The 20,437-nt window shown below is 43.3% G+C and overlaps 1 protein-coding gene across 1 annotated transcript; it reads right to left on the reverse strand.

Annotated features, from left to right (window-relative positions):
* Positions 1 to 3,675: 3,675 nt before the first annotated feature.
* On the reverse strand, positions 3,676 to 10,594 carry SET (SET nuclear proto-oncogene). Its single transcript, XM_085077095.1, has 8 exons — positions 10,237 to 10,594; positions 9,015 to 9,072; positions 7,878 to 8,020; positions 7,164 to 7,267; positions 6,878 to 6,991; positions 5,788 to 5,958; positions 5,540 to 5,686; positions 3,676 to 4,619 (listed from the first exon to the last, which is right to left on the reverse strand). Exons 1-8 carry the CDS (start codon positions 10,307 to 10,309, stop codon positions 4,596 to 4,598), a joined length of 834 nt encoding a protein of 277 aa, XP_084933221.1. The 5' UTR covers positions 10,310 to 10,594; the 3' UTR covers positions 3,676 to 4,595.
* Between the last annotated feature and the right edge of the window lie 9,843 nt (positions 10,595 to 20,437).

Raw genomic sequence — 20,437 nt, forward strand, 5'->3', positions numbered from 1 at the left:
ACATTTTGTAAGGGATTTGCAACTGAATAATTAATAAAAGGAACTCATCAGAAAATTAAAAATTTGGACCTAGCTTAACTGAGTTGAATTAATAAAGCCTTAAACTAATATAAAACCTTTGAATATGCCCCTGTTGTTAATAAACCAAGTGCATTTGATTAATAGAAACCCTTTAGAAACCTGATGCTATTTAGAACATGGTCCAGGCTCTGTTTAGTATTCAAGCAATTATTTTAAATTGCCTATTCATTCAGTGGAAATGCTGTAAAGAGGAAAAACAAACTAGTAGGAGTAGTCTGAGTTCCAGAGGAGCAGGGACACTTCCATACCTTCAGCAGATCCATCCCAGCAGACGGGATCAGGGCTGTGTTTGGCTGTGTCACTGGGGAGGTGTTTGGGGGGCTCTGGCTGGGACAGTTGCTCCCAGGGGTTCTTTGCCCACCGTGCACTCGGAGTTCACACAGCCACTTCCTCCTCTTTGCTGCAGCTCTCAGATCCTCCGGGGAGGCAGAGGGAGGGCAGGGGGCAGTTCAGGGATGCCGGGCAGCTAGAGCTCTCCAGCCTGGAGGGAAAGGGGTGGCTCTCAGCACCCAGGTGATCCCAGAGCCCGTGTCCCTGGCTACCCAACATCCCAGTCCATTCCCCGGCCGTGGTTCAGCTGTGTCCCGCAAATCCTGCGGAGAGAGGGGACCAGTGCGTGGTTCCTGCCCATTCGAAAACCCCTGTCCCAGGGAAAAATGTGTCACCCTCTCCAGCCCTTCCAGGATCCCGCAAGACACCATCCCCTGCCGCCGGAGATGCTGCCTGGTGCCGGTCCTGCCCTGGAGCCGGGAAAGGGCAGCGGCACGGGCGGGGGAGCTGTGCAGACTCTTTGGAGGTTCCCGGAGTAGGGCGGGGGAGTTTAAGATATATTTCGTCCTTGAACCGGCATCCCCTGTCCACTAAACCCGAGAGGGCACGGCCCTGAAGCACATTCAGGAGGAGAAGGTGATGATCAAATCTTAAAAATTTCAATTTTTAATCCAGGAGAGGACATGAGATTAAGCATAAATCTGCTTCGTGTACCAGTCACTTGTGACCTCCCCTCACTCTTCTCCATAAAGGAGAAGAAAACTGTCCACCTCACCCCTGAAAGATTGTGCCGAGTTTGGGGACTAAAGAACTGATGTTTTTGAAAAAGACTCTTAGAAATGGTAATGTCAAATAACAGTTAAATGTACTTTAATTCCTTCAAACAGAAGGATAGCTTGAAGGTACAGCAGAGAAATTGTTTCATTGATTTCCTTCTCTTTTTTAAAAAACCCAAAACCAACATGGCTTCAAAATTCAGGAACAGTATCCAATAAACAAAGTACTATCCTTATGCACCTGGTTTAGTGTGGTACAAAGAGCTTACAGATTCAAATGAATGTCATAAATGACTGAGAAATCAATTCAGATAATGGTTATTTACAGGGACAGAAACTATGTTGACAAGTATGAATAAGTACAGATAATCTCTTGAAAACCCAAACCTTTCTAACTGTATTGACACACACGGATGTATTTGTTTCCTTTGGCACTAGAAATTACAGACAAAAGATTCCATTTTATAGCAATTAAACTTTAAATTTAAAAATAACCTTTGAGACAGTTAGGTCATACAGCCCCAGCACAGCAGTTTCACCTTTATTAAACTGCTGCCAACTCTATGTTCTAACCCTGTAAATTCAGGCCACAAAACCTGAAGTCAGCTTCCACCTGTGACAAATTTCACATGGTGGGATTAACTGGATGTGAGGAACTCAAGCAGTGGAGACGTAATGATAGATACTGAATAAGAATGAATCTCCCATTATTATCCAAGGTGGATGTCTCTTTAAAAGCTCTTTGTACACATATAAAATAAATCCAGTAAAAAATGGACACCCATTACATTTATGCAGCCAAATTAGACATTAAGTGAACAGAGCACATGATGGCCAGCTGTAGTATTTCTTCAGCATTGCAGAGAAATGTGTTAATCCCTACTCATTTCCATGCTAGGAAAAAAAAATTAAATAACATTTAGCTAATATGGTTTATTCTTTTACCATGTCAGTTTACTCTTTAGCCATTGCCAGGAGTAAACTCTCAAGTTTCACAGCAAATTCAGTATTATCAGTACAGTAGCAAGAGTATTTTGGCACCCTGTAAAATCCTAAAGAATGCACAAGAAAAATCTCTTAAGTAGCATTTAATTATCCAGACTTCTCGTTTTTTGTTCCTGGTATTTGACTTTACAGAGCCTGAAGCTTTGATTACTTTCAAAACAGTTTTTATAGGTTTTCTGCTAGTAACCAACAGGGATGGAACAACAATGGCACAATATTTTTCCTAAAGCATTCAAGACTAGCAAAAGATTATTTTCCTCGAGGAACTACAATTAGGACTACAAAAAAATTAAGTAATGAGGCATCATGGCAAGAAACAGCACATAGACCCTCTACCACAACAGGAAGCTATTTTCAATCTTACAACAAAAAGGAATCAAATTAAAAAGACACTAAAATTTATAGGACTTCATAGGTTTTGTTCCTTCTCTCTCTAGATGGTAAAAAACCAGTACTGATCAACGTTGTACTTGGCTCTGCAAAGCAGGATGAGGGCAGAAGCTTTTGTTGAGATGGAATAAAGTACATGGTTGTCTTATTTTTGCATCGATCACATGAGACTGGACGTTGCATTGTCTCTGATAACTGGATTGAATCCAAGCCGGACCACACACTTACAGAATGTTTTCCCTCACACATGTTATTTGTGCACGTCTCAACCAGACATTGATCTTGTTCTGCCAAGTGTATTCTTAAGCATCAAAAAAAGCTGAATTTGACTACAGCAAATTCTGTGAGGAAAAGGAATCAGAGAATATAACAAGTCTTCCCAGAAGACAGTCTTTTCTACACATCCAAAGAGCTGTTTGAATTTCAGATGAGCTGATACAACATTTTTTTAAATATTTCAAAAGCAAAGCATGTTAAAACAACTTCCATAACATTTTGTGGAATACCAGTTCCAACAACCTCTTAAGTGAAATTGTTACAAGTTTCTCAAATGCAGTCTCTTAAAATGAGAGTACAGTGTATCTAAAGCACATATACATGCTACCAAGGAAAAAAGCAGTGAAGTAGCAACTTTTTATACATGAACTTTACTAAGAAGCTTGCTCTTTGAAATAGCCCCCAAATTAGCTTGCAAATAAGATTTGTTTTCAACTGAAAAGACTTACAAAACCACCCAAATATTTTAAGACCACCCCTTGGTCTTTGTATTCTGAGCTTGCACGGTATTTTCATGCAAGCTGATGTACTGGAGATACAGTACTGCAAGTTACTAAGAATTCTGCAAATCAAGTGACTTTTCTTTTTGCAAAACATGAATATACACCTATGTCTTCACACACAGCACATGCCCCTACAGCCCTGCCTTACAGTCAGGGAACTCAAGAGTTAGTGTGCAGCAGGAACTACCAAAGGAAACACTTTACAGGTACTGAAACAGTGGAAACTACATGAACTGGTTCAGTCCATGCAACCACAAAGGCTGCATTGCACTACAGAAATACTGACCAAATGCCCCCAAAAATGCCAAGGAACTACAAGGAAGTTCTAAACAGGATATTAAAACTGTTTCTTTCAGTGAAGACCAACCAGCCCCTTTGTGTACACATTTAGTTTTATTGTAACAAAGCAACTTGTACACTTTAACGTTTAAAACTGAGCATCTTTCTTTCCTTTCCAGTGAAACAAAAAAAAAACCCAAAAAAAACCAAAACCAAAAAAACCCAAAAAAAAAAAGAATTTAAAAATAAACAAGAACAAAATTACAATAGAGAATGTCAATTCCAAATAAGATCCTACAGGTTCTGCTGATTCTCCATCAAGTGGCAGGGCTCAAAGTCATCATTAGGAGAAGATTTTATTTTAAAAGTGTCATCTTAAACTGCAAGGATGTTTGTTAAACATCACAATTAAACATGCCAAAGGAGAAGAAGCCATGTTGTCAAAATGCCCACTTAACCCACCCAAACATCTGAAACCCACCCCGGCTGACCTTCTATAACCCCATTTTTATTTTTTTTTTTTTAGTTTTTTTTCTTTTTTTTTAAACAAGAGAAAGTAGACAGATACATGTTGGTAAATGCTAACTGTCCATATTCACATAGAGACACAGTGTAATCTCTGAGCCCAATATACAGAGAAAGAAGGAAAAAAGCTAGATTCTATGCACTACTACACAGGGGCCTAGCACTCTTCAGCTTCCAGCAGAGTGAAGGGAGCAGAAGGTTTTCTTTTTTCCCACAGAACATGGTGTGTTGAATTCAGAAACAGTTTTTGTTTTGAGACAGAAAGGGATAAAAATGAACTTGAAACAGAAACTGGTAGATTCTTTTCCACTGTATTCTGCTCAAGGTATTTCCCCAAAATAAATCGTGAACCATGGTGTAGAGGAGAGAAAAAGAGACCTCAAGAGAACAAGGCGACTGAGCACAAGAAAAAAAAGACAGCAACTTGCTCCCAGGGACTGGAGAAAAATTAAAAAGGTAAAAAGGGGGTTTGGAATCCATCAGTGTTCAATTAGTCATCTTCTCCTTCATCCTCCTGTTGAAAGATAAGCAACAATTAAATAAATCTAATCACTAAACTTCAGAGAGCAAATGCAGTGACCAGAACTTTTTACAGCGTTACTCATGGTGCAGTATCATCACGTCTTTCACTAAAGGATGGTAACACTTGCCTTGGGTGCCCAGCTACTGACTACACAGAAATCACTCAATATTGGGTGTCCCAAGGAAAACAAAATCAGAGGTTTGAGAAACTGTGACTTAGAATCACTACAAGCACTGACATGAAATTGATATGTGGACTAAGGGGTCATCTTTTCCCCCCCTCATTTTAACCTCTGAAAACGAAAATGCTTCAACTTTCATGTGCCAGACTCTAGGTTACAAAATAGAGCCCAGAGCAGCCCTCCTCTCACCACAAGTAGTTTGTGCTCTTGGAAGTCAGACACACCACGCCCAGTTTCGAGAAACAAAAACATTCTAAACCATGTTCCTAACATCCTGGATGCTAACCCTGGAATCCCACTTGCTGCTAAAGGAAATTTCTAATTCCTGAACCCAAAAGAAAGTCTTAGCTAGGTAGGCCATAAGCAGAAATAAGACAACAGGTGGGAGGATGACTGGATGCATCAACAAAAGCCATTTATATGTAAAGCATGGCTAGAATGCTGAGTAATGAAGTAAAATTTTTTCACACTAATACCCCAGTTCTTCTAGAGCACTTCCCTTACAAATTTACTGAAACAATTTCCACTGTCTCTCATATACACAAGTATACTTATTACTATCCTGAAACCACTCCACAGGTTAATGTAGGGACAGTTCTGTCTGTTTCTCCCCTCCAAAACACCTTGGGGTACAGAAAAGAACCTGTTCACCTTTGTCATAACGACCTAGTATTCTTACAAAATCCCTCTCAAACACCAGATGAATGGCATGAAGGGCAAGATTACTCACCTCTCCTTCCTCTCCCTCATCATCATCTTCATCTTCTTCCCCCTCATCTTCATCTCCTTCTTCATCAATATCCTCTAATCCTTCCTCCTCTTCATCATCATCGTCATCCTCCTCTCCCTCCCCTTCTTCATCATCCATATCAGGAACCTTAAATGACACATTTGCAACATGAACTACAGTGATCAAATTCACTCTCACTTGCACAGTGCTGCTGTGGGTGCAGATGCCCTACTAAGGGCTGCACCTACCAAGTAGTACTGTAGGGGATTTGGCCAGATGTCATCCTTGATGACTTCTCCTAGTTCATCAGCCCCTGCATCAGAGTGGTCAGTGAACCAGGTGAAGAAGCTTTCTGGTTCTTCATGCTGCCTCTTCCTACTGGCTTTGTTCTGTGTCTGACTTGAACGTTTTGTCAAGTCCTGAAAAGAAAGTTAAAAAGTTCCCTGAAGTCATCTTTCCATGGCTTTTTTTTTTTTTTAACACCATTTAAAAATTTGATTGTTTAAAACAACCATAAGAAGTTACTTTCCACCCCCTTTTTGAGAATAAGTCTGTAAAAACCATCTGAAACCCAAACAACTGACAGAAGATACCGCATTTCTCATGAACATGAGAGTACAGTAAACCTGCCTGTTTCTTTCAATGGCCTCCACAGGAACACTCCAAAGTCACAGGATCTTATGTTTCCCTATCCCAGGGAAACATAAGTATGACAAGTGTTTAATGACACTCAACTTTCAAGGTCTCACAATGCCTAAATGCCACTCAGAGTAGTTGTAATTGCAGCAAACTACTACACACACCCAATTTAAGAAAGTCTCCACGCCTCTAAGCTCTGTATTCATTCTGAGATAAAGACCTGCCTAGGCCTTCTTAGCCTAAGATTTCCTGCTTTGAAGTCTTCAGGCCATTCTCTGTAGTAAGTGGAAAAAAAAAAAACCCACACAAACCGCTAGAACACTTGGTCACAAGAGCAGATGTAAGGTGTGTACCTATCACCTTAACCCAGAAGTGTAATAAAGTGAACTGCAGCACATTAATGATTCTTGAATACTGCCTGGTTGACAGGAATACCCACATTATCGTGTGGCTGCAACTTCTACAAAAGATGTGGTGTCTGGAAACTAGGTTGAAGAAAGAGAGGAAAAAATAAAACCAGACCACACACTGCTATCTGATCCCCCAAAACCTGTTGTCCTTGGAATTCCTCATTAAATAGTTATTTTAAGACAACAATAAAAAACATAATCTAGATCCTTGCCAAGGAAGAGACGAGCTAATGCACTTGGTAATGTCTTCACTTGGTCACACTTGTGCTCTCCCAGATGCTATACGTACTTTTCCAGATTTCCATTTGATCTCGGTTGATTTTGAAGATGGGTCTCCACTTTCATTGAGGTGAAACTCTTTGGAGAGAACTTTATTTTCAAAGTAGGGATTCTCATCAAAATACTGCAGAGTGGAAAACAAAGAGTTAGAACCCACAGAATGGAAACACATGTGCCAAGTAAAACCTGGCACTAAACGGTTAACTGCAGAGTTACAAACTACAACCCAACAAATGCAATTACGTTTAAAAACCCATAGTAAAAATTTAAGTGAAGGAATCATTTAAAGAACTTACAAAATCTATTCTGTAACCTGATTTGATGTCTTCAAATTCTGTCACCTCCACTCTGGTCAAGTAATGCAGTGCTTCCTCATCTTCTTCTCCCAGCAGTGCAGATACTGAGAGAGAAGGAGAAATCCCACATTAACAAATCCATGAAATGTGTGACACGCAGGCAAAATACAGGAAACTGATAGCCAGGAATATAAAAAGCAACACATCTGCCCCAGCCAATTTCTCATGCCTCTTTCTTTTCAAATTACCAGCCAACAACCTACCCATACATATCTACCCTTCCCTCTGAAACAGATTTTCATGCATGTAGTTTGCCCAGTCTAAGCAGTCTACAAATTGCTTAGATTCTACTTTTGTAGAAAGTTTATTGTCAAGACTCCCAAGGCGCTCATTTCCAATTAAAAAACACACAAAAACTAGAAAAATTTTTTTGTTTTGTTTTTTGCCTAAAGTTCCAAATGAACTGGATAAAGTGGGAAGTTTGCAATTTAAAATGAAGCACAGAATTTTACTATAAAGTATTTTAGTAAACACGACGTTCCTTTGGTCAACAAGTGTAAGAAAGAAAAAGCTTAAAAAGTGCAATTTAGGACAGGAAGGAAGTATTTTGTGTGGTCAGTGAGACCTCTACAAGACCCTTAGAGCTTTAAGACACGTAACAAGGAAGCAAACACTGAATTTACAGGGCAAAAAAGAGGGCTATTAAGAATATACCTTGTGGGTGGTTGACAAATGTTGTTACCCAGAAATTCGGGATTTTGGCGATCAATTCTGACCTCTTCTGGAAGAATGGTTGGCGGAGTTTATTGTATTTCTGTTCTACTTTCAAAATTTCCTCACTGGCCTGTTCATTCAGTCTGTAATAGGAAGAGCCATGTTAACCTCAGGGAGAGAACTGGGATTTAAGGACACATCAGAGCAGTTGACTAAAAGTTGAAAGGGCTTGGCAAGACTAGTCTGCCATATCCAGCAAATGAAACATCCCAAAAACCCAGAAGCTCAAAGCTGTAACAACTGTTAAGATACATTCTGCCAGAAGCAATCTCACTGGTCTGAATGGAACCTTCTAAACACCTTGAACACTTTGCAGGGATGGACCCTTATTTATACAAAGGAAAGCAGTGCTTTACCTCTTGAACATTTTGTTTGCATAAGACCTGCAGGTGGGTAACACATCACCTGCTCCCTATAACTTTTGGTCAGGCAAGGAAGCTACAGCAAAGCAGATTTTTACCCTGTGCAAGTATAATCTGAAGACTTAAAATTTAATTGCAACTGTAGAAGTCAAAGCCCTGATACTGCAGCAGCTTCACATGGTCACAGCCCCAAGAGTCACCTGCACTCCTTGTAGGAGAGCAAGCATGGAGAGAAGATCCAGGCAAAGACTGATACAGAACCCACAGCCCCAAGAGCTTTGGCATACAGAATTAACACATCAGAGACACTTTTTGTGTATTATTCTGCAAGCACATGAATATTATAATAAAAATGTATAATAAAAACTGACTTTTCAACCAAGGTTTTGGTTCTGCTTGCTAACAGGGAAATACTTTAGCCAAAGAGCTTACACACTAACTTGAGAAGCCAGTGCAAAATACATTTTTATGATCAAAAACACAACAATTAACTTTAAATTTTAAACTCAAGTTCTACCTCTTTAATTATACACAATTAAGCAAGAAACCAGGGAACTTCTTTGTTATTTTAATACATCTAATCAAGTCAGAACACAGGTATATCTCTTCAGAGTTCAAAGACAGCAAGTACTACTGAAAGCTTACTTTACTAAACGCTTTTATCAGTTACATTTCAATTTCTGCTAAAACATTTTAAAAGTTAGATAACGTTTACCTGTCTATTTCATTCTGTACTTCATCAATGTGTTCAATTGCTTCCTGTTGCTCTTTTTCTGAAAAACAAATGAAAACGTGTCAATATCCCTTCATTCACAAGCCTGACAAATCACCTGGGATTTCTCTTTGAGACCTTTTCTAGTGATCTACTGCAGAACTTCACAGGTATTTCTATTAAATGTCACAAGTGTTACAAGACCTCAAAGCTCTAGCTTCACAGGGCGTGCTGCAGCTGAAGGGCAGCAGAGTTTGACAAAACAGCCCTTAAAGTGAGTTCACCCCTACAAACCACAGCTCACATCCCTCTGCAGTTTTACACGCCAACTTAAATCATAAGCCAGTAATAATTTATTTAAAAGTTTTAAGCCACATTTGCTACGACCAGCACATTTAAAGGAACGTAAGGGCATTTAAGAACACTAGAATAGCAATAGAAATAGCCTATCTGGGCACATACCACCTTCCAAAAACCGAAAAGAGCATTGAAAAGGACGGTTACAGATAGAAGAGACGCGAAAGCCGCCGTTTGGCAGGTATTTTCTAAAGGGCACTTCCCCCGGACCAAGTTTGGCCGAGGCCTGAGTTACGGAGCGCTGTTTACCCACCGCGCGGGAGATGAATGAGCGGCAGCGGGAAGCGGCTGGAGCGGAGCAGCGCCCGGTGCGCGTCCCGCACGGCCCGGGCGGCGCTGGGGGACAGCTCTGCCTCTCCCCTCGCGGGCGCGGGGAACGCACGTGGGGAGGGCGCTGCGGCCGGGGGCAACCCCGACCTTTAAAACCCGCGATTGCACGTGGGGCCGGCGCGGGCGGCCCCAGCACCGCGTGTCTCCGCCGCTCCATCCCCGCGCGGCCCGGCAGCACCACGCGGCCGCGGCCGGCGCGGGAGGCGGCGGCGCATCATGGCGGCGGCAGCGGAGCACAATGAGGCTCCGCGGATGCTGCTCCGGGAGGGGCGGCGGGGGGGTCCCGCTGCTCCGCCGAGCCGCAGCGCCCCCCGCCCGGCCCCGCGGGGAGGGAGGCCGAGCCGGCAGCGCAGACAAAAGGGCGCTAACATGGCCTCCTCCCGCCGCCGCTGGGCCTGCACATCCGCCCGGCCGGGCCCGTGCTCCGCCCGCCCCCGGCGCGGCCGCGGCCCGTGCGGCGGGGGAAAATGGCGGTCGGCGCGAGGCGGAGGCCGCGCCGGCTGCCGCCATTCCCGTCCCGCCCCCGGCGCGGCCTTACCTGAGGTCTCGTCGGCCCCATCGTGGTTGGAGTTCAGCTCCTTCTTACTGACTTTGGCCGCCGGCGCCGACATGTTGGTGGCTGCGGAGCGCGGAGGGCGGGAGGGAGGGGGGGGCTGCAACGGGGCTGCGCGGGGGGGGGGTCGGGTGCTGACTCCTCCTGCTGCTGCTGCTGCTGCCGCCGCCGCTCAGGTCCCTCCGCCGCCGGGGCGCTCCCGCCTCCTCCGCGCGGTCCTGCCGGATACCGGGGCGGCAGCGGCGCCTCTCGCTCCCCTCGCACTCACACTCCCTCGCCCAGAGCCGCCACCGCCGCCTCCTCCTCTGCTGCTGGCGAGGGGCGGGCACGCGGCGCGCATGCGCGGCCCCCCCCCCCGGCCGGGCCACGGCGGCCGCACCGCGCGTGCGCACCGAGCCCCCCGCCCCGGGCGCGCTGTGCCGCGGGCGGCGCGATGCGCAGGCGCACTGCATTTCACACACACACACACGCCGGGGAGCGCCAGCGTGCGCAGCCGCAGAGAGACCACGCCCCCCCGCCGCCCCAAGCCGGGCTTTCATTGGTCAGAGAGAGCCAGGGGGCGTGGCCGCGGTGCGGAGACAGAGGACGGCGCGCGCGGGAGGGCGGGGGCTCGCGCGGGGTGTGTGTGTAGAGGAGGGGGGCCGCGCATGCGCGCGCCGCACGTGCCCGCGCGCCCTGGCTGTGGCGCGGCGCGCGAGGCCCCATGAGTTCCCCCCCCCCCCCGCGCCGTCCCCTCACGGCCCGCGGAGACACCGAGCTCTCGGTGCGGGCGGGGAGAGCGCCCGACCCCGCCCCGGACCCACGGGCAGGAATGGGTTTCGGGACCACCGATCCCAAACGGTCCTCTGCAGGCTGCAGTCCTTCTACCTGAGGCGTTCCCCCAGGGTCCAGCCCGAGCGTTTCCCGTGCCATGGCTGAGGTCGCGTTTCCAGCTTGCCGTGCTCTGGGGTTGTAGCATCCATGTCTCCCTGCGCCGCCTCCTTTAGCCTGGGACACGGCCCAAAGCAATCATGGAATCATCAAGATTGGAAGAGACCTTTAAGACCCTAATGTCCAATATCCACCCAGTACTGCTACTGTAACCCCCAAACCATTGAAGCACATCACCCGGTGCCAGACCAAGATGACTCTTGAGCACCTCCAGTGATGGTGACTCCACCCATTCCAATGCCTGGCCACCTTAGCAGGGGAAAATCTCTTTTAAATATCTTATCAGAATCTCCCATCTCAGCTTAAGGCCATTTCCTCTCCTTCTCTGACTGCAGGCCACCACATCACTCCAGCCTCCTTTCAGGTGGCTGTGAGCAGCAATGAGTTGCTCCCTGAGCCTCCTGGAGACTAAACAAACCCGTATAAATAACTTGGGACATTCTGTGTTGAAGGCACAGAGCCCTGTCAGTCACATCCAGCTCGGTCACTGAGGAGCTCGACTGCAGAAGGTCACAGAGCTGCCTGCCAGCACACTTGCCAGTGCAGGCGGACTTTAAATAACCCTTTTTGTCCCCTTCCTGTCCACCTGTCACGGAAGAGCTCAGTGCAGCTCCACAGCTACAGCTCGCCCGCGTTTGCTCTTAAAGGAACAGCCAAGCCACTCTCTTCTATCAAAAGCAACAGGACATCATTCCCAGATAAGTGTTAGAATACAGATCAAGCTAAGAAACAAGTACAGCTTTGATGAAATAGGAATTTGCTGTCTGTATTTGCTTCCCAGTCATACAACATTAGAGTATTCTTCCTGGTTGTTTCCTGTTTTGCCTCTTCAAGGCAAAGTTGCTCTTCCAATGGACCTACTCAGTGAGGCCTGGATTAGTTCCTGCCTCCTCAAAAGCCTTGACTAGACTTTTCTGAATCCTGCTTCCACCTGTTGCTTCCAAATCCCAATTGTTTTTCTTTTGTATTCCCAGCTGTCACTTCCCACCAGCTATGTCCTCGCTTCCACTGCCACCCACCAGGGCTGCCGCATGTGCAGGGCTTGTGTTGTGCTTCCCTGTGCAAACAGCAGGAGAGAGGAACTGCCACCCCTCAGTTCTCCGGTTTCACATACAGCAGTTGGAACCGCTGGGCATAAAAGGTAAGCAAAGCATCACAACTTTATAAATCCAAGATTATGAAATCCTTCTCAAGGGGGGGGCGATGTCTTAAGGCCTTCCTGAAGCCCATCACAGTGAGATAACTCCTCTCATATTCTGTCTGCATCTCCCAAGATTGATTAATATGGATATCTTCCCGTTCAGACAAGGTAAGCTAATGTGTGTGGCTTGGTTTTCTTCCTTCCGTTTCATTCGAGTCTCTCGACTATGCATTTATATCTGCTTTTCTCACCTGTAATTTATTATATTGTCTTTCTTTAGATTAGTCTTTGAAGGTCTGTAATTTGAAATACAGGTGGCAAGTTTGAAAGCTAGTTCCAACCAAGAGCAAGTGGCACCTGTCAGCTCCCTACTAGAACCCCTGTTTAGTCTATAAATTACCAGATGTTCCTGAAGTACACAATTATGGTGATACACCGATGTATCTAAAACCAAGTAATCATTAATTTTAATTGCTGTACTCTTAAAAAAAACCATTTCCATGATCTGTTTTCCATTACCCTAATACTAGCTATTATCAACAAAAAAGGTGTATTGATTTTATATAAATATTAAAAATAATAAAAATACATTTAAATATTTAAAGAATATGAGTTTAATATCCTAATTTTGTTTAGTAACATAAGAACCCCAAAAAACTTGGAGGGTTCATTGATAAATATTCAGTTACCTCCCTTCACATCTTTCTAATGTTTTCATGACCTGTAACTAACCTCTAAGGCAGTTTTAGTCCTTGAATAACTGTTGAGGGGTTAAATACACAGTTACAACTGCACGTTTTCCTCAAGAATTTACTAAACAGAGATTCTTTGTAAAGGAAATCTCATATTTGCTCCTTGAAGTTAAAGTTCAGCTCTCCAGTATTTCTTTCCCTGGTTAGGTGTGTCTCTACAAGACAGAGACATAATTGGCAATCATGCTTACTTTCTGGAATGTTAAGTCAGCTGTAAATTTTAAACTTGAACCCCCAATTTGGCAAATGAAATCAGAAAATATGCTAAATCCTCTCCAATACAATGCAGTGATGTGTGAAAAGAGTGCATTTCCCCTTAAATATTTCTGCAAGGCAAAATGGATATATATGCATAAATGGAGAGATATATATATACAAATAAATGCAAGTCAATGTAATTAAAAGCAACTCACAGCCTTCCATCCCACAGAATTGGAAATTACTGTAGAGAAATCCCAAACAAGGATCATTTTACCATCGCTGAAATGCAAACAACTGTACATCTATGCTGGGAGCCTGGCTTTCCACAGAGAACTTGCAGGCTTGGGCTCTGTATTAAGAAAAAGATTCCCCCTCAGAGTGCAAGACAAATTTTTAGAGTATGTGAAAGCTTTCAAATTATTGAGTACACCACTGGGTTGAAGGCACATTTCAAGAACACAGGCTTGTACTTGATAGCAAACCTGACTGGCACATCAGGGCTTGCTGGGAGCCACAGGCAGCGACACAGGGCTGGTTTGCTGTGTGTTATCAGTCTGACAGCCCCCAGGAACTGCTGAGCCTCCCCGACACTACACACACAGTTTGGCACATTCATTAACCAGTCAAATACCAACTCCAACTGTTTATTCATCTCCACTAGTCACAGACCTTCCCAGTCGAGCACTCATGTTAGAACTGAGGGGTGAGATAATGACAGAAGAATCTTCCACATGTCCTCACAGTTGTTGTAGTTTAAACCCTTGGATGAAAATATTTTGGGGCTGATAATTGCCTTGAAGCAGAACAGCAGTTCAGTAACACAGAAAACAGGCAGTGACTAACAGTATGTCACTGAATAAATCCAGTGATCCTATTTGTATTAGTTTTTATTTCTTTTTTTAATGACATTTCCATTAGACATTGTTGCTAAACATGACTTTGCTTTTTCCTACACCAACATCTGTAACTTACCAGAGCACCTGCTTGTAATCCATGAAGAGATGTAGGGTCACATAAAACCTGTGCTTGTTCCCAGATACTGGAGGCAAAGAGGCAATCAAAGTACTCTTTAAAATATTAAATTGAAAGTCAGTGAAACCTTAGACACTTCTGAATATGAGGCATAAGGTTTTCAGACATGTCAAGGACTAGATAAAACTATACTTTGTGCTTCTGCAAGAAGATATACAGAAGAACCTCTGCATCTTCTCCACTCACAGGGAAAATAAAAGGGAGACAACATTTCTACAGGGTCAATTTATAAACATTTGCTTTCCAGGATTTTAACTCTGACCAATTCTTAAAACCCTTATTTATCATCTCCTCAGTCCTACAACAAGAAAACTCTTGCTGTATCCTAGGCAAAGCTGAGTATCACTTCTAGATTTGGTCCCTTAGGAACAGCACTAGAGGCAAAAATTTTACACTCTGTGTATTTCATCCATTGTCTTGTTACCAAGTGGCAGCGGTTTTTGTGGGAATCATTAAAAACTTCCCTTGTTATGCAGAGCACTATTGATATTTGAACTCTCAGGGGGAGTAACCTCTGCCTCTATCAAAAAAGTATCCGATTAAAATAAACACACACAACATTGCTCAGCAAAGAACGCTCACATTAATTTCAATTCATTAGTTGGAAGTTGGCATTACTCAAACATTTACGGCATGTCTTGAGTCCCGTGTAGGAGTATGGTGACAGGAAAGGTGAGACAAAAGACAGGAAAACATGCAGGAGTCTGTCATATACAGTTTTTGCTATAATAATACCTTGTGCACATTATTCTTTTCATCTGAGAATGTCAAAGCTCACTTAAAAAATCTGGTTAAATAGAAAAAGCTCTGGGAGAAAGTAATTCTTTTACTGGTAGGTGAACTGAATGCCAGAGTTATTCAGAGTTATTGCTCATTAGAGCCAGAGATGGAACTCAGGAATAGAACTGGTCTCCAACTTCAGCTACATAAAATGCTGCACAAGTTGCCAACAATGATCTGTGAGTGGAATTTGGTTAATTGTGTCAGTCTGTAGGAACAATTATTTTTTGGTATTACAATAGCTCTTACAATAGCTCTGAGAGTCCTGCAACTGTAATCCCTGTGTGCAAGGTTCTACCTGCACACACAGCAAAGAGTGGCTCTAGTTTGGAAGAATGTAAAGTCTTTCAGGACATAGTACGACAAACTATTTTTTGGTAAAAGTTCCTACTTACGCATTTCTCACCACACATTCCTCCCCTCTTCCCCTTTACACTGTTCCTGCATTGTGCCAGTGACTTTTTTTTTTTTTTGTGTGTAGCCCCATGTTAAGTTGAATCTGAATCTGATTTCAATTAGAAATAGTTTCTATAACTCTTTTTTTTTTTTTTTTTTTTTTTTTTTTTTAACTCAGACACTAGTACTCTGGTTCTCTGGTGCAGATGCAGGAACAATGTTACAAGAGAGGGAGTCCCATGAAGGCAGGAATGAAAGAGTGAGGAAGACATTGCGAAAATCTCACTTTGCAGAGGTGTTTGTCAAACTGTGCCTTTAACTGAGCCCAACCATGACAAGGTTCTAATTGCAACTGGTGTGAAAAAACATCAATTTGTTTTTGTAAGTTTTTTTTTTAATTAACACAAACAAGTGGAATATATCAGTAAACAAAAGAGCAGCTCTGCCACCTCAGGTGATAAAACTTTCAGAAATACAATTTGAGATCATTGACAAAACATCTTCCTTTCCCTTTTGGAGTCAAAACAAATGTCTCTCAGAAACACACAAAGGAAATAACCTTTAAACTCCGTGTTTGTTTTTGCAGTGGTATGACTGGAAAATAATTTCATCTGCCTTTGTAAAGGGGGGGGTGGGGTGGTATAAAACAAAGTAGAGACCATTTCCCTCCCACCACAGCCGTACATCTATTATCTGACTCACCACTTCTGGGACTCCTTCTGGCAGCTCTGGTTTTATTGCACTGAAAATTCAAGCCTGTGAAAATAGTCCCTATTTTCAGGTTACTTTGTTCACTACTTTGTTCAGGTCAGTATTCCTTCCTTTGGGGGTCTGGAACTCAACATTCAGCAAGGGCTGGATGTTGCTGTTCTTAAGGCTTGTGAGAAGCACCAGCTCAGTGGAAGAAAGGGGGGAGGGAAGGGAAGGGGGAGGAGAGTCCATATCTGAAGAGAGACTCCAGACTAGAGAAATTTTACTGACATCCATTCAGTTTCCAGCGGGGTCTCCTTCAAGGGCTTTTACCGAGCTCCAAAGGCCCCTGCAATTCACAGCTGCATTTACATGCAACATTTCCCTCTGGGAGCTAAGGTATAACTGTACTCCTGGATAATAATCACAAAGAATACCACCAGACTCCCATTGAAATGTCAGCCAGGCACTACTGTTATAGAGAGTAACAAAGAGATGCTAATATAATTAATTATGAAGCCTCAGTACCCTCATTAACACATCTTTAGTGCCTAGATCTTTGAAAATCAGCTGTATAAAGTGACTGTCAGAGTTAATTCCTTATAAATTGCCTCCTGTCACATCCCAGCACTGCAGCAAGTTCTCTCAGGCCTTGATGCTAGGAAATCTGGGATTTTTTTAGTTCTGATGCAGTTTTATTGGTGTTATTAAAGGTGTAAGCTGTTGCATAAGCAGTTTGTCAGGCTAGAGTAGAGCAAAATAAAAATGCCTTTAGTCAGCCCAGCTTGCACAGTTGGTGGCATAAATAGGAAAAGTTTCAGTCAATTAAATGGAAAACTAAGGACAAAAGGAAAAACAGGAATGAAAGGTGTCACATAATTTGGCATTAAAATGTTTCCGGACCTTTTTTTAAATTTGAGGATTGCAGCCAGTTTATAGCTCTCCCTCCTACTGCTGCCTTTATGACAGCATTCCAGCTCCAGGCCTCATTCCAGAGCATCCTCCTTCCCCTCCACTCCCGCTCACAAATATATAGTTCAATAGGCTTAGGCTACATGGAATTCCAAAACCAGCATGTAATTGGTGCAATTGTCTTTTACATTTCTCCACAGAGAGCCACATTCATGCTGGTTAAGCTCTGTTTTGTCATGTTTTCCCTCTTCTTTTTTTCAAGTTGGACTGGGATCAGTACTTGTGTTGGGAACCCTACATATATACTGAAGAAAGAAGTTACAGAAATGGGCTGTACTGCTGGTTCATTCTGTTATTTCTCAGTACCAGACTGTCACTCTGCTACAAGATAAAGGGAGGCGATAAAAAGAAAGTGATCATTACAAATCACTTGGCATTTTCTGTGAGCAGTTAAAACACTCACACTGACATATCCAATTTGTCTATACAAGATACTCTGCTTCCCTTCATCTTCCATGTGCTTTTGAGAAGGTGATAATCTTTCTGCAGCGCATAATTTTGTAAAGTTATCTCTGTGTGCTTGTAGAGTATGTTCGAGGATCCTTTGTAATCCCTGTTATACTTGGGATTAAAAAAAAACCAAAACAATCAAAGTGAGATGTTCTTATTTGCTGTTTAAGAAGTGGCTTTCACACTAAGTGCTTTTGCTGGTCTAGCTAACCTGGCAATATGCAAATTCTCTAAATGGAGGTAAAATTTATATCAGTAAAATGAGTCCTTGCAAATCGATCTTTCCTGCTGCTTTAGCTAACATGGTAGGAACATTATTTTATTCTCCACTCTTAAATTACATATCCATACCCCAGTAAAGCTACAATGTATTTATTGAACATTCAGTGTTCACAGAAATAATATCTAAGAAATGCAAGTGACATGCTTGAAATTAACTACATACATAGATTTCTGTAGAGCAATCCAGAACTATCATGCAAATTCTGCTTGCTTTACATAAGCACAAATCTGATAGTATAAAGTGGAATGTAAGTACTTATTTCTCCATGTCCTCTTTTGAAACAACAGTTAAGCAAAGGAGAGCCAGTTCTGTTTAGAAAAGTAATATCTGTCCACATTGCTTTCTGAGATAGCCACCAGCTTTAGACATAGCAGTTAAAATACCAACAACTGTTTGAGATACTACAGACACAGTATGAGTTGATGAAGTGATGTACAGAACAGATAACTAATTTTTAGTCATGCATGGTTACTGAATGTGGGATTAATTTAAGGGATCTCTGTTTTCTTTCATGCTGTCAGCACTGCAAAGGGTCAGGTACCTTTGAAGAGTGGCACAGCAGATTGTACCTTTATTCCTGAGATGAGATGCTGGACATGCTGCTACGAACTCAGCAGGAGCTAGAGGCTGCCGAGACCAAAAGGAGAGAGACACTGCCAATCACCTTGTTGACAGCAGCAATCTCCTGCCCAAAGCAGAGACTCCCAGCTGCCACTGAGTTCAGAGCACCATGGCAGCCAGGATTCAGGATGCTGAGCCTTTCACAGATGCCTCTTTGGACAATCCATGGCACTCGGCCCCGTGCCAGCTCTGCTTGCCATTCCAACCCCGCCGGCAGTGCCTTTGTGCCCCTGTGGCGGTAACTTGCTGCCACCTGCCACAGAGCTTCCCCCCTGCTCCTTCCTGGTCTGGTTACACTTGACTAAAATCTTTGTCTTATTATTAAGCATGAAGGAATGAATATGGGATAAACAATACCTGTACAGGGCAAGAAATTGCACCCATCTTTATAAGGAATCCCCGACTAATTCTGCAAAGCACGGTAGATCCATGATTTTAATGGAGATGAATTCTTTTGATAAGGTATTATGTCTTCTGGTGTAACAGAACTTCAGAAGTGAGCCGATGTTTTCTGCTGAGATGGAAAAATAGGTTTTCAAAGCAAAAAGGGCACAGCATTTGCAGGGACAGTTGGGAGGGGGAACATGGAAAAGGAGGTCACAAATTAGAGAAAATGCACAAGCCCATTACAGATGGCAATGGAAAAGAAATAGCTGGGGGATTCACACAGGCTGAGGTAACACAGAGTCCACATAAGGACCTGAATACTCATCAAGCTACTGAGCACCTGGTAGGGTACACAGACATTGCTTCAACACTGACAGTTGTGGGGACCTCACTTCTCTCAAGGTTTGGTGAATTTTAAAATTATGAATTTCTAACAAAAAATAAACTGATCAGATATTGTCCATACCCAAATAACAAGCAAAAAATGTCAGCATAAAGCCAGTTCAAACTCCATATTACATCCTTTGGTTAACGCAAAGGCAATAGTTCAGTACCCAGACCTCAGCAGACCACACCTGTCACCTTGGGCTGTTCAGCAGTGCACAGGTGGGAAGGGAACATTCAGGGAACAGTTTAGGTCTTGCTGGTTATACAAGCTGGAGAGACAAGTAGGTTCTGGAGTGACAATTCTTTGAAACAAGCCCTTGCTGGTGGTTAAAGAGTTTTGTTGGTTGGCTGTGGTTTGCTTTGAATTAATGAGAATACGTAAGAAATTCTGTTCCTCTGAACAGAGTCATCAATCACCAAAGGCATGCCTTCGATCCCTTGTCAAGCCACTCCCTGCCAGACTGAAGCCCAGGAACTCTTTCTCATGGCCAGATCGATCTGTGCATGTTGTTTTATTCATCTTTACGTTCACCTGTTTGGGGTTGAGGGAATGGAGGGGAAGGTGTAAAAGACGAAGGCTCACTTATGTCTCTCCATTTTCGGGTACAATCTGCTGTTTCGCCTGTCTGGAGCCTCGACAGAACTGAATAGTTGCATTTATCACAAATCGAGGGCAGCAACTGCACCCACTAGTGGGGGAATTTTTACTGAAATGCAGCTCAGAGTATTTCTTTTTCTCGGGTTATAGTAATCACACCCCAGCGTGCAGCTTCTTGTTACAGCTCAGTCTTTTTTCTGATGCTTTCCCCCTCGCTTGTGTTTTTGTTTTCTCTTTACCTCAGCCTTCTCTTGTTTTCTGATGCTGATTTGCTCTATTCTGTGAAAGTGAAAACTTCCTACACTTAGTCTCATGAAACAGAGAGGATAAAGCACAGATCAGCACTGTAAAAGCAGCCACTTCAGAGAGACAGGGTAGCCTTAGGCAAGTAACAGCCCTCCCCCATTTATCCCCGATTTTGCCTTATTTCTGATGTGTTATGATGTGCAAACAAAAACATCCATATATCTGATACTGCCAGGCCAGAAAACAAGCAACGTAAGATTTCTCAAAATACCTTTGATATATTGAAACCCCAGCAAATCAGAGAAGTTGGAATAAAGGAT

This window comes from Lichenostomus cassidix, chromosome 17 (genome assembly GCF_008360975.1).
Source record: "Lichenostomus cassidix isolate B80296 chromosome 17, HeHo_3.0, whole genome shotgun sequence".
Classification (NCBI taxonomy): Eukaryota; Metazoa; Chordata; class Aves; order Passeriformes; family Meliphagidae; genus Lichenostomus; species Lichenostomus cassidix.